This window comes from Indicator indicator, unplaced genomic scaffold (assembly GCF_027791375.1).
Source record: "Indicator indicator isolate 239-I01 unplaced genomic scaffold, UM_Iind_1.1 iindUn_scaffold_38, whole genome shotgun sequence".
Lineage (NCBI taxonomy): Eukaryota > Metazoa > Chordata > Aves > Piciformes > Indicatoridae > Indicator > Indicator indicator.
In genome coordinates, this window is record NW_026539186.1 from 106,173 (window position 1) to 118,859 (window position 12,687).

At 38.4% G+C, this 12,687-nt stretch overlaps 1 protein-coding gene across 1 annotated transcript; it reads right to left on the minus strand.

The window, feature by feature from the left end:
* Positions 1-597: 597 nt before the first annotated feature.
* Positions 598-2,859, minus strand: LOC128979986 (CARD- and ANK-domain containing inflammasome adapter protein-like). The gene has a single exon (XM_054398385.1). The coding sequence runs from the start codon at positions 2,857-2,859 to the stop codon at positions 598-600; it is 2,262 nt and encodes a 753-aa protein (XP_054254360.1).
* Positions 2,860-12,687: the final 9,828 nt, after the last annotated feature.

Here is a 12,687-nt window from a genome sequence, read left to right on the forward strand (position 1 = left end):
TCTCCCCTTTGTTCAGTTGTAGCTGTGGAACAAGTTGGACCAGCTCACACATACAACCAAGAGTAGGCATGCATGGCTGGACTGAAAGGGAGGGCCAAATCCATTTCTTTTGACAGCCCTCTGTAGTTAGGTCTGCCCAAGCTAAACAAAGATAGTGTTATCTACTCCAAAATCTCTATGCGTAATATCCTCAGGGATACAAATGTCTCCTTATTCATATTAAATGGCCTTTTCTTAAATGTGTTTTTAACAAACAGTGCTTAACTAAGCTGTCCATGCAGGCTAATACTTAGAGATGAAAGATTATTTTCTATGTATTTCTTTAAGTCTTCTAAGCCTTATCCTAGAGGAGGTCACACCCAACATATTAAAGACTGATTTTTTTTAATGGATTCCAATTATGAGATTTGTGAGAGACCCGAAAGACTTATCAATACTTAGAAGTTTACTGGTCTTTAAGATACATTTTCTATGGCCACCTTTGTATGCTTACTTGATTCTGCCTGCCCTGACATAATTCTCAATCATACTGGCACTATCCAAATGACATTAAAAGAGAATTATGTAGTTAAATTCAGAAGCTTTTGCTTCACATCTTCATTTTGTTAGTAACATTTTCTTTCTCAGAAGTGCTACAATTTGAGCCTGGCTTTCTGTTTTATTAAGTTCTGCTACTTGTAACGGGGTCTTTTTGAGACTATTAGCAGCTAGTAAATTTGCTTTTTCTCCTTGTGACCAGTTTATGAGGGAATACACCGCGTTGAAGTGGCCAGCCTTGCACGCACAGTGCAGTGGAGTGTCCTTGCTGTTGTCCAAGGCATTAATGGCTGCCCCCTGGCTCAGTAACAGATTTATCAAGTCACTGTGTCCATGTTCTGCTGCAATATGCAGTGCAGTCTTTCTCCAGATATTTCTGTCGTTAATATTTGTATGTTTCCCTGATGTCAGAAGAGTTTGGATGATTGCTGTGTTTCCTCTGGTTGCTGCACAGTGCATTGGAGTGCATCCATCCATGTCCTTTGCTCCACATCTTCCTTTTTTAGCTAACAGAACTTTCACGACACTGAGATGTCCCCTTGCAGCTGCAGTGTGTAGGGGAGTTTTTTTCTCCCTGTCTTGTGCATTGGGATCAGCATTAGCATTCAGAAACATCTCCACCATTGTTATGTCTCCTCTTTCAGCAGCAAGATGTAAAGGTGATTTTGACTGTTTGTCCTTAGCATTAACGTTGGCTTTGTGGTGCAACAGCTGCTGGGCAACATCAGTGTTACCTCTTTGACTTGCAATATGCAGGGGAGTAACAAACTCTTTAGTGACAGCATTAATTTTGGCCCCAGCATTAATTAGGAGGCCGACTAAAGCTCCTTTGTTATGAAGAGCAGCAACATGGAGTGGAGTTTCCTCAGCTTGGTTCACAAGATTAATTTCCATCCCTTTGCGCAGAAGCAGACTGGCAGTGGAAGCAGCGCCAGCTTGAACTGCAAGGTGCAAAGCTGTGTCTGAAGCAAGAGTGGTTATTCCAAAGTCTGCTCCCTTTTCAATGAGGACTTCTGCTGATTCAGCTTGGCCTGTTTCACATGCCAGCAGTAAAGGAGTATACTGCACTTCATTGTAGGCATTTATGTTTGTACCTCTGTCAATTAAAGCTGCCACAATGCCATGCAGATTTTTCTGTACAGCTCTAAAAAGAGCTGACTCCATTATGTCAGAAGACAAATCTTTAGAATATTCTAGCAGTATTTTGAAGGTGGACAAGTGGTTGCTGTTGAAGGCTCTTTCGGCCATGCTGTAATCAACACTGGCTCCAGCTTCTAGCAGGACTTTTGCAGTATTTTCAGACCCCTGAGAAACAGCATAATCGAGAGCAGTCTGTCCTCTTTCATCTCTTCCGTCAATGCAGGCACCAGACCTTAAAAGCATTTTTGCCAGTCTGCTTTCATCTTTACGAGCTGCCAGGTGCAAAAAGTTGCACTGGTTCCTGTAGCTTCTTGCCTCTTCTTTCAGCAGCATCTTCAGGATGTGACTGTGGTCATTCTGTGCAGCCAAATGAAGTGGTGTCTTGCCTTTCGTATCCAAACTGTACATGTAAGCACCACATTGGAGAAGCGCTTTCAGTGCATCTGCATGTCCTTTCTCAGCAGCCCTGTGCAGAGCAGTTCTTCCTTTCTTGTCCTTCATGTCTGTCTTTGCACCTTTGCTGATCAGATATTCCAGTATCTTTAGATGTCCACTAGCAGCTGCAACATGCAGAAGTGTTTCTCCTGAAGAGTTTAGTTTGTTGATATCAACGTCTTCCAATGTTTTCAATAACTCAGAAAGATGGCCTTTAGCAACTGTGTCAAAGATTCCAGCATCAGCATGATCTTTGCTAGGCTTTGCTACCCTTGAAAGTTGAGTTTGTTTTCCTTTCCTCTTAATAGCCCATTCTTGTTTTTTTCTTCTAGGACTGCCTTTTTTTTCCTGGTGCCCTTTACCGCTAATTTCAAACCAAACCTTGTCTTTTTCAAGTAAATATCCTACTAGCTGTCTTCTAGCATCTCGAATGCTTTCATTTACTTCACTGATGTATTTTCGCATCTTGCTATAAAGTTTTGGCTCCACTTGCTTCAAGCATGGATAAAAGAAGAGCCTGCATGCTCGTTCACCTTGAGAAATCAGTATGTCTAAAACTCGGGAGTTCTTTTCTGTTCGTGTCCTGTAGAAACTCATGACCACCTTTTTTTCTGGGGTAAAAATACCATGTTCTATCAGCCAGTTCAGGAGATGGTCTGGGTCATTTATGCCTTCTACTAGCTCTTCTTTTTTAGTCCTTAGGACTTCAATTGCATAGGGGTTTGTGAACAGGCTGGTTGAGTGCATGATCATGTTGATGATCAAAAAGTGAATTGAGCTGTTGTTTGATGTTTGAAATTAAATCTGAAATAGCAAAACAGGCTCAGATCATTTCACACATTCTTTTCATAGAACTACGAACCAACAACCATTACAATTCAGTGATAAAACTTTAAAGAAGGAGAAAGAAATCAAAACTCCCTCACCTTTGGTTTTCTAGTTGTTAGAAGTCCTTTCATCTTCTCTGTTCTTCCTTAGCAACAAGTGAAGTTTAATAACAAAACAAAAGTCTGTGATATGGAAAGACATTCCGCTTGGAAGTCTTCTTCCAAACTTTTTACACACAATCAGGAAGAAAAAATAGCTTTTGTGAATCTGATGCTTGAATAGAAGATAGTTGTTTATGGACTTTCTCTGTTCTGCTGGCCATGCTGGTTTTTGTAGGTGCCTAAATGACCAGTCTATTAAATATGACAAAAGAAAATGCACGGCATAGTTACTGTTGCCATGATTACATGCCTTCTGTGATCTTAAATGAAAGAGTACACATTGCTAGCTATGTAGGTGAAAGCTCTGTAATGTAATGAAATGAAAACATAAAGACCTAGATAAAAATAAACTCCATGTGTGGCTAGTTAGGAAAAGTGATCCAGCCTTTCTAATATGAATTACAACTGCAGTCTGTCAGCTATAGTTAACCATAGCTTGTCATTCCTGCATTAACCTGGAGTCTGTCTGGAACTTATGAGGTGGATCAAGGTGTGTGATTCAGGATCAACGTTTAAGGTATAATTAAATAGATCTTCAAATCTGTGAATCTGTATAGTCTTCAGTATGAGTGTGGGACCTTTGAATCTAGCTGTAATTAATTTGACTTGTTGGTGTTAGAATTCCTCATGGAGAGAAGGAAACTGAATTGTAATCTTCTCCACATTTTGAAACCAGTTGACAGAGAAATGGAGATTATGGAGTTCTGCAAAAGCTAGAAGTAAAATGAGCTGCAAAGCTGAAAGCTTGACTTTACTTGAGCAAATGGGAAATTTTGCCTTTATAAGTTAAATCACAAAGCTTATTCTATTAAAAAAGAGAAAAAAAAGGATTTATTGAAGAAATACCTGGGAAAGGCAAGACTTTTAATAGGTATTTTGAAAGCCAGCCAGCTACCAAGTCAGCAAATTTGACAGCCAATTTAAGAGCCCAATAATTCCTCTGAAATGCAGAGAAGGGCACTATACCAAGAATAGCAAAACCTTTGTCATTTAGTTAATGATTGTTAACACATAAGGTGGAAAACTCTGGTCTGTTGGAGTGAGCTAGGTCTGAATTCAGTGTTCCCAACTCTGCTAATGACTTGGTCTGTGATCTGCTAATTATTTAGTCTTTAGATTTGACTTAATAGAGTACTGAAGATTCATCTGTGTTTTGTGTAAATTAATAGTCCTTACTTAAAGCTTGGTGAAATGGGATCTTTATCTCTTCATTATTATTGTTCCCATGCAAAACAGAGTTAGCAATACTTGGTTACCCTCACAAGAAAGTTTTGAGCTCTGCCAGTGGAAAATGTTAGGTGAGTGCTGGACAGTATCATTAATACAGGCAGCACAAGGATTTTTGAAACTCCTGAAAAAGTTAAAAGCAGAAATGGTGATATTGTATCAGAGTCTATAGTACAGCAGGAATCTCCTGAAGTTCAGAATACAGAGATTTTACTAGTAAACAGCACAACTGAAAGGTGCAGTACTCCTAACTGGCCTTGAGGAGGAACATTTGAACAGTATATGCAGGCAGCAGCTCTTTCAGAGCCACTCTGGGACTTTTTTCTGGGAAAGGAATATACAGCAAATTACTTGTTACTAGGTGCAATTCATAAGCTTCAAAATAGAATTATACATTAATTAAAAATCTTCATTATAGATATGTGACTTCTGAGGAATTTGATGAGAAAAATGTGGAAGCTTGTTGCATGAATTTGTTTTCAGAAATTTTGTTTTAAAAGCCTTTATAGTTCAATTAGTATTTTAACTACTTTTAGGATTGTCCCAACAATAACTTCATAAAAAGATTAAATCCCAAAACAGTTGAGAAGAGATTCAGAATTGGCTACTTGAAGCATACTTTTTGTTTATATCTTTTTAATATCTCTATTTATTTGACATATAAATGTTTTAGGAAAGGGAACAATTTAAGCTTCCACACCTCTTCTCCTTTAATTAAGTGCATGAGATCACAAACTCAGGAAGCTCTTCATTAAAAATAAGAATAACAAAATCTAATATCTAAGAAAAGAAATAACTTGGAGAGAGGAAGAGGCAAACCTTTGACCTTTACTATCTTTTACATGTATTTCTTGTTTAAGGACATAAAGTGATTATTTTTTATTCTTGTAAAATACTTCCCAGGCCACTTTTAGTTCTGGTGGCTTCTTTAGCTCCAAGTATCCATGGACTGTTCTTTATTAGGATGTTTTGAAAAGAAAATGATGGGGTTTCCTCCTATCTTGTTTGTCAGACAGCACTTAAGGATCTTTGTGTTCAGCAGAATGGGTATATGGCAGAGCTACATAGCAGATCAGCTATATGTATGTTACGTATTACTCTAGAGGGAGGTAGTGAAAAATTCTGGTTGGTACTATTGTGCTGTCAGTGTGTTGTGAAGAAGCCTGCAGTGAGTAGATTGTCGTGACACAGAAACACTGGAAGCCTTCACACAGACTGCATAAGCCCTAACATTGTTAAATGCAGAAGTAAGACTTGTATATGTAAGGTTCCCTTAATTCGGTTGTATCTAGGTGTACTCTGTGGGAGGATATTCAGCTGAAAACAACTTGGTGAAGTTTAGAGCAGGCTTTTAAAAAGGCAGGTGCTATTGATAGGAAAGATCTCTGGTTTGACTTCTGCTAAGTCTGTATAGGGAACTGTTTTAACCTAGCTGTACTGGGAGTTTTGAGCCAGTTATTTCTGACATGCAGCCTCAACTTTGCTACTAATTTGTGTCCTTGGGCAAATCGCTTAATCTCTGTGCCCTGTTTACACAAGCATTAAAAAAGGAAATTTTTTTCTACCTCACAGACATATCCTAAGTCTTTATTAATGTTGATGCAGGGCTTTGAAGTTATAGAGTGCTTTGATGTTTTGGTCCTTTGAAGTATTGTTTTCTGACTTCTCAAAGATGAACATTTATTTCTTAAATTAACGCATGCCTATGTTCTCTAGCTTATTTTATGTTGGTATGTCATCATCAAATCTACATTTAATTTTCCCTATTTTAATTTCTCAAAGATGAAAGCAAGCCAAACTACACATTGCATGCTGCTAAATGAAGATGTGAAGAGCTGTGGCCCTTGGAGTGAGGAGCCTGAAGAGGTCACCATTTCTCCACCGAGGCATTCCCACTCCCTCCTGGAGCTCTGGTGACTGCCTTCTGCTTTCCAAACTGCATGTAATGCAACTGAATGCCTTCCTGTAACTCCTGATGTTCTCCAGGGCATTTTCTTGACAAAACTGATGGAAAGCCAAACATTAATAACACAGTTTCACTCACCATGATATTTTTATGTTTTCCAATGTGTGCTTTCATTTCACGGAAATCAGTTGTTTGCAATAATGCCAGCTGTTTCTTGGGAACGTATCTGGCTGTAGAATAACTAGTCTGTAAGAGAAAATAATGCCAACATCATTATCTAAACATCATGAAGGATGGACAATTATCTCTGCAAAGCATTTCATTAATAAACATGGCTCATGAATAAAGCTTTTGTTTGGATAACCAGGAATCCCAGCTGGTTGAACTATATTTAGGTGTAGCTAGATTGAGAAACAGCAGTGTTAGAAATGTTCATGATGATGATTAGAGTGTACTTGACATATAACACTGGAAGAAAAGGTGACTAGTCAGAATGTCTGCAAGAGAGACAAAATGAAGTGCTGAGTTTTGCCTAAAGATTAACTGCAGTAAATTAGGGAAGTCGAAAGTGAAGCTGGAGCAAAGGGAAGGCTGATCCATCCAGCTTCATGTTTTGCATCTCAGACTTGCACACCGGGCTCCCATCATACCCTCTCTGCACCTTGGCCATTGGCAGGGCATAGCCACCCCTGCAGAGCCCTGTGCCAGGTCCTGTACTTGAAAGAGGCACTGTGCAGAAGGCACAGCTTCCCAGCTTTGCCCCCTATTCATGGGTGCTTTCAAAATATGAGGTCGTAAGACAACAGCTTGACTAAATCTGGACACTGATACTGATTTTACTAATGAGGAAACACCATTCTGCAATTCATTGGCTTAAAGTTGAGTCAGTGTCATGATTTTTGTCTTAGAATTTTAGAAATTTAAATGTATCCTTTCAGACCAACACCAACAGAATCAGTTACAGTAAAATGCTAACCCTTGTATCATTAGCATAAAATGTAAATGATGGAAAAGTATTAAATTACTAAATGCTGAGGCAGCTTCAAGGATTAGCAAAACTAACCAGATAGAGTCCAAGGTTTTTCTCCAAAATGGGCAGATTTTTTTTTCCATTTTAAACCAAACAAGCCCTTGTGGTTTTGAGTCAGGAACGTACACTTTGTCAGTGAAATCCTACAGAAGGAAATAATTTCTAGAAGTTCTTTAACTGTTAAAGACCAAGATCGCCCTCACACCACCTGGACTGATTGGGCTAGCCTTACTGGCAGCATGACTCCCAGAAGGAGGATATGGCAGTGTCATGAAATCTCCCATGGAAGCCTTTTGGCCAAATTTGCTTTGTAGATGTAATGTGAAGGGTGAAGAACTATTCTGAGCTCTAAGCACTACACAAGCAGAATTTTGTTCTTAGTGATTATAAAATGCTGTAGATATGACTAGAGACTAATGTGACTTTGGAAGGAAATAATGTTTTGCCACATCATAAACCAGTTTTAATTGCTATTAAGTTATTACAGTTCATGTCAAGCGTCAGACATAGTACAGACATTTACCTAAACAATGGCTTGCTAATGAAGTCTCCACACACACACTTTGAAATTTTGTCCTCTCTGAGGACTCCATTTACAGTAAAATGTATATAAATTGTATTTATTATGTCAGGAGAATTTTCAAATCCATTTATCCCACAGCTGTTTTTTCCCCTGAACTTGAAGGAATCTGAAACTCACTTCAATTTAGTAGGGAAAACAAATTTTTATTAATTTTGGTAAGAAAAATTATAATTATTGTGTAAAAAATGGAATATGTTTTCTGAGTTAGTGGTGGTAGGCTTCAGTTTCTAATAATGCCACCAGCAGCAAAAAGGTGCTGCAGTCTTGCAAGGGGGAGAGCAGGTAACAGAAAATGAGGCCAACTGAAACAGTTGGGGTCTGGCTGAGTCTGTTTGGTCTTCCTGATAGACTTCTTATGATACATCAGAAAAGATTCCTTGCATCTGTTGCCTTCTCCACAGCTGCCATTTCAGGCCATAACCTTTTCTATTTTTTTTTTCCTGAATATTTTAGCCTTGTTTCTTTTTTCTCTGTTTACCTTAAAAATGGTTCCTGTACTCCCTGCTCTTTGAGCTTGACAAAGTGTCTATTACATTGTCAGTCCCTTAAGTTTTTCTTATTGACATAGTTTTACAAAAGACTAATAATAATTAGAACCATTAAAAAGATAATTTTGCAAGCTTATTTGTGACCCTTGAGTGCCTGTAATTCCTACGTGTCTTGCTTCTCAGTTTCTCAGTGGCATTGTTCACTGCTGTATGGAAAACAAGGCAACTCAGGATTAAGAATGATTCCCTGGCGGTAGTGGTTTAGTTTGTCTTAATTACTTTGTCTAGAATTCTGTATTTTGAGAAGTAAGTTGATTTTGAAAGATACAGAAGCATTAAATTACTTTTTAATGATTTTTTTTTCTGATTACCTTTCTTACCATTCAGTTGCACTCCACCCTCATCAACTCGTTAAAATCCTGGATTATAAAATGCATTCAGTTTGTGTTTGTTGTACAGCAAAATGAAGTTTAAACTTTCCTGGTTAACAAAGCTAGAAGACCACAGGCATGTAATTGTTTCCTTCTTACTGGTGTTTGATTTTGTACAAAATTCTGTAATTTGGTGAGTACCTTTTGTTCAGTTTCACAGTGTTTCTAATTGCTGGATGGTTTCTGAGGCATATAGAGTTGATCTTTCCCATGTTATCTTTTTTCAGTTCTGACAGTCTCCCATGTCTTCTGTTCAAGTCCCCTGGCTTTGACTATTTTGGTTCCCCCAGCATGTTTATGTCTTCTTGTATGTCAGGATCTGGATTCCTGCACCTCAGATTAATTCCCATCCAGCAAAGTGTATATTTACACATCAAACTGTAGAGATGTGCCTCGGCAGAGTGTAAGTTTGACTCCCAGAAACTTAGGATGGCATCAGTACCTCCCTTTTTCTGAATTCTGCTTTAACATGAAGGAATTGATTAACTGAGTGAGGACCTCAGCTATTCTCTCTGTTTGACTCTGAGAAATGCCCTTGTTGATTTGGATAGCTCCCTAAATCAAAATCCTGACAACTCCTCTAGATTCATGGTGTTTGCTTTCCTTGGCATATCCCAAAACATCCTTCTCCGTTCAGCTGCACCTGTGATATTCCAGCAGCTCTCTTTGTTCCCAAGCCATTATGTCTTCCTACTCAAATTTCCATTCAAAGAGTGATTCATGCAGCAGGGGAAAGGCATGACCTAGCTGCCCCCTCAATTTCCATCGCTTTGCAAATCATGTGCAGTCTCATATGAACTGGAGCTTTCATTTTGGACTTCTCTATTCCCATTCCTGGAACTAATTATTTTATTCCTTTCTCCTGCATTCTGTACTGGGAGCAGAGGAATGTTTGCTGCATGAAGAAGCTTTTTTTTTAGTAACTATCTTTGCTCACAAGGAACCATGAAAAGCATGGATTTTCTTTCCCCTGAGAATGCCTCTTGTCACCACAGATAAATACACATGGTTGTTACCTATGCTATAGCTACTCTGTGGACAAAGCACAAGCTTGACTCATTATACCAGCATCTTTTTTTTTTTTTTTTTAATAATAGCTTTCATACTCGGAATGTTTGGTTCTGATGTCCAGCTGGAGAGAATTGCACACCTCCACGAGCAATCTTTAAATGAGCTGCATGCTCTAATGCTTTTGATGTCTTCCATTGTCCCCTGTACTGTTCTTTGATTATTATTACTAGCTTATGCCTTTTTGACTGTCCACTTCTACCACTATTTCTGTATCATCAAACCCAATCATTAAGTTCTGTCTCCTTTACTGTACAGTAGAAGAATCCCCTATTTAAGAAAGTTTTTAAGGTTTGAGGGTTTTGTTTGGTTTGTTTTTTTCCCTTACCAAAACAGCACTTCCAGGTTTAGATGACTTTCGGAGTTAAATTGTGCTCTCTGAGACTTCTGGAACTCCTGCCAGGTGATGTGGTAGATGATGAGGAGGCATCTACACCCATTGTAGTCTACCTGTAGGTATATTTTCTACTGTTATGGTTCCCAGTGAAGCAAACCCTTTGGCTCAATATGGATAGTGTGATAGTGCATAGAATAGTAATAAGCCTGCTAGGGATTTTAGAAGAGCCAGATTAAGGAAAGACAAGTACTAGCATGGTGAATTAGCTACAATAAGTAAAGAGATGAGCTAGAGAATCAACCTTCTTTTTCCCTTGTGTCACAAGACATATGGAAAGTTTAGTTTCAGCTAAAAATGAATACAACGTCATGAAAATGGGATCAACATGACAGTAAGAAATGAAAGGAAGGATATTTTAGTGACAGCTCAACCTATATTAGTAACTTCATGTTTAATTCAATGTAATATCACTATTTTAAAGCCAGAGCTTGCAACAGATTTCAGAGCAAACTTACTAGAGAATATACACAGCCTTGGCTTGCTCATTAGGAATTATGGCAAGTTTAGTTTAATTGTAGCAGATTACATCTCCCATTTGCACTTTCCACACTCTTTTGGTTTGATACCTCTCTTAGTTTCTTTTTGAATATTTAAAAAACCCAACTTAATTTTTTTTTTGCACTCAGTAAGCTTGTTTTTCGTTAGTTCATTTTACAACAGGTTGCATTAATGTTCTCTAGATGTGACTTCCAGTTTTGCATGGATTGGCACCAAAACCACTAGGATGGTCGTTTGTTCCCCCTTCCCCTCTTTTACTCACTGGCATAATTTCCATCCAACAAAGCTTTTCAAAAATAAAGAAGGAAATGGCCTTCCTGTACAAGCTTCCTGTGAATCCCATCCAGATATAAAGGACTTGTGTAAAAGCTTGGCAGGCAATCCCAGCATATGCCACTCAGTGACTTCCTTATTTCATGGTATCATTCCACATAGAGCAAATGAATCTGAAAATCAGAATAATTTTCATTCATTTTCAAGTAAGAAATTTGAAATGGTAAATTTCCTATCTGTGTATAACGCCCACATTTCAAATTAAAAGTTTTGAATGCTGACAGCATTAGTCATAGGAAATCCTGTATGAACATCCAGCACTTAAGTTGGACCTTCCCCTAGATCATGCCATAGAAGGAGTTTACAGGAAAACATTCTGTTACTCTTAAATGCTGCATTGATTTTTAACCCTTTATATGCTGTTGCCTCTGGTATGACATTATTTTGTTTTCAGAGCCCATTTCCCATTTTTTTGTGATCAAAATGGCATTGAAAAACTGTATTTCAATGCTATTTTTTTCTGCCCTTAAATAACATACCAATAGCATTCTGTAGGTACTTATGTGTACATATACATCCTTCCCCATGAATACTAATAGTCTTCAGTGTGTGCTACTCACAAGAGAATTCATTTGAATAAAAATTATTGTTTTGGAATATTATATTGGATATAAAGGAACCAAGTGCTTCTAATATCAGGATGTAAAATTTCTTTACAGTTGTATATTTATGGTTAATTCCCATGCCAATATTTTTCATAAAATATTAATTAAAAAAAAGGAAAAAAAGAAAAATAGAAAAAGAAAAAGGAAAAAGAAAAACACCCAACAAAAAATGTAGACATGGCACTTAGGGACACGGTTTAACGGCTGTGGTGGTGCTAGGTTGATGATTGGACTCAAAGGTCTTTTCCAAGTAAAACAATTACATGAGTCTATGAATCTCTATACAGTATATTGTAAAATACTTGGTGAAAAAAACCCCACAAGACATGAATGTTGACAGAAGCATACTAAGAGTTTTGATACATGAGCTTTGCTGCCTGCAGTTAGGCTGAGTAGCTGTTTTCTTTCCCACCCATCTGCCCCTACTGCTCCTAGAGATGGGACACAGGCTAGAATAGGGCACAGGGCACTGCTACCAGTGTGTGGCCTTGTGGAGGGGATAGTAGAGACCTGTCACCCACCTTCTTCAGTAGCTGTCCTTAGAAAGGTGGCCATTGCTGTCAAGCAGCGTAGCAAGCAGGTGAAATTGTAAGATAGGTGTTTCATCATCATCCTCCATCCTCACACATACTGTCTGGGGTTGAAGTGAGGCAAAAGATGAGGTTACCACAGGCAGCAATTCGTGTGGACCTTAGATGTTGTGGTACTAGCCTGTGAATGGCAGTGGGACTAGAACTGCTCAGAAGAGGATTGACTGGACACGAGGTTCAGTGTCAGCAGTGTGTTACTGCCTTGAAGACAGACTCATACAACGATGCTGAGAGGGCAAATACGTTAATACACACATGGTAATCACCAGCTTCCAACAAAACTGTATAGCTCAGGACAAACAGCTAAAAAAGCCAACCTGACTAGGTAAATGAAACCCTAATGTGGACAAGATGTGACAGTAACATACACATCTCTGTTGCTCAGGATCATTTTCAAATCAGATGGCTGAACCAGCTTTGATAGTTTCTT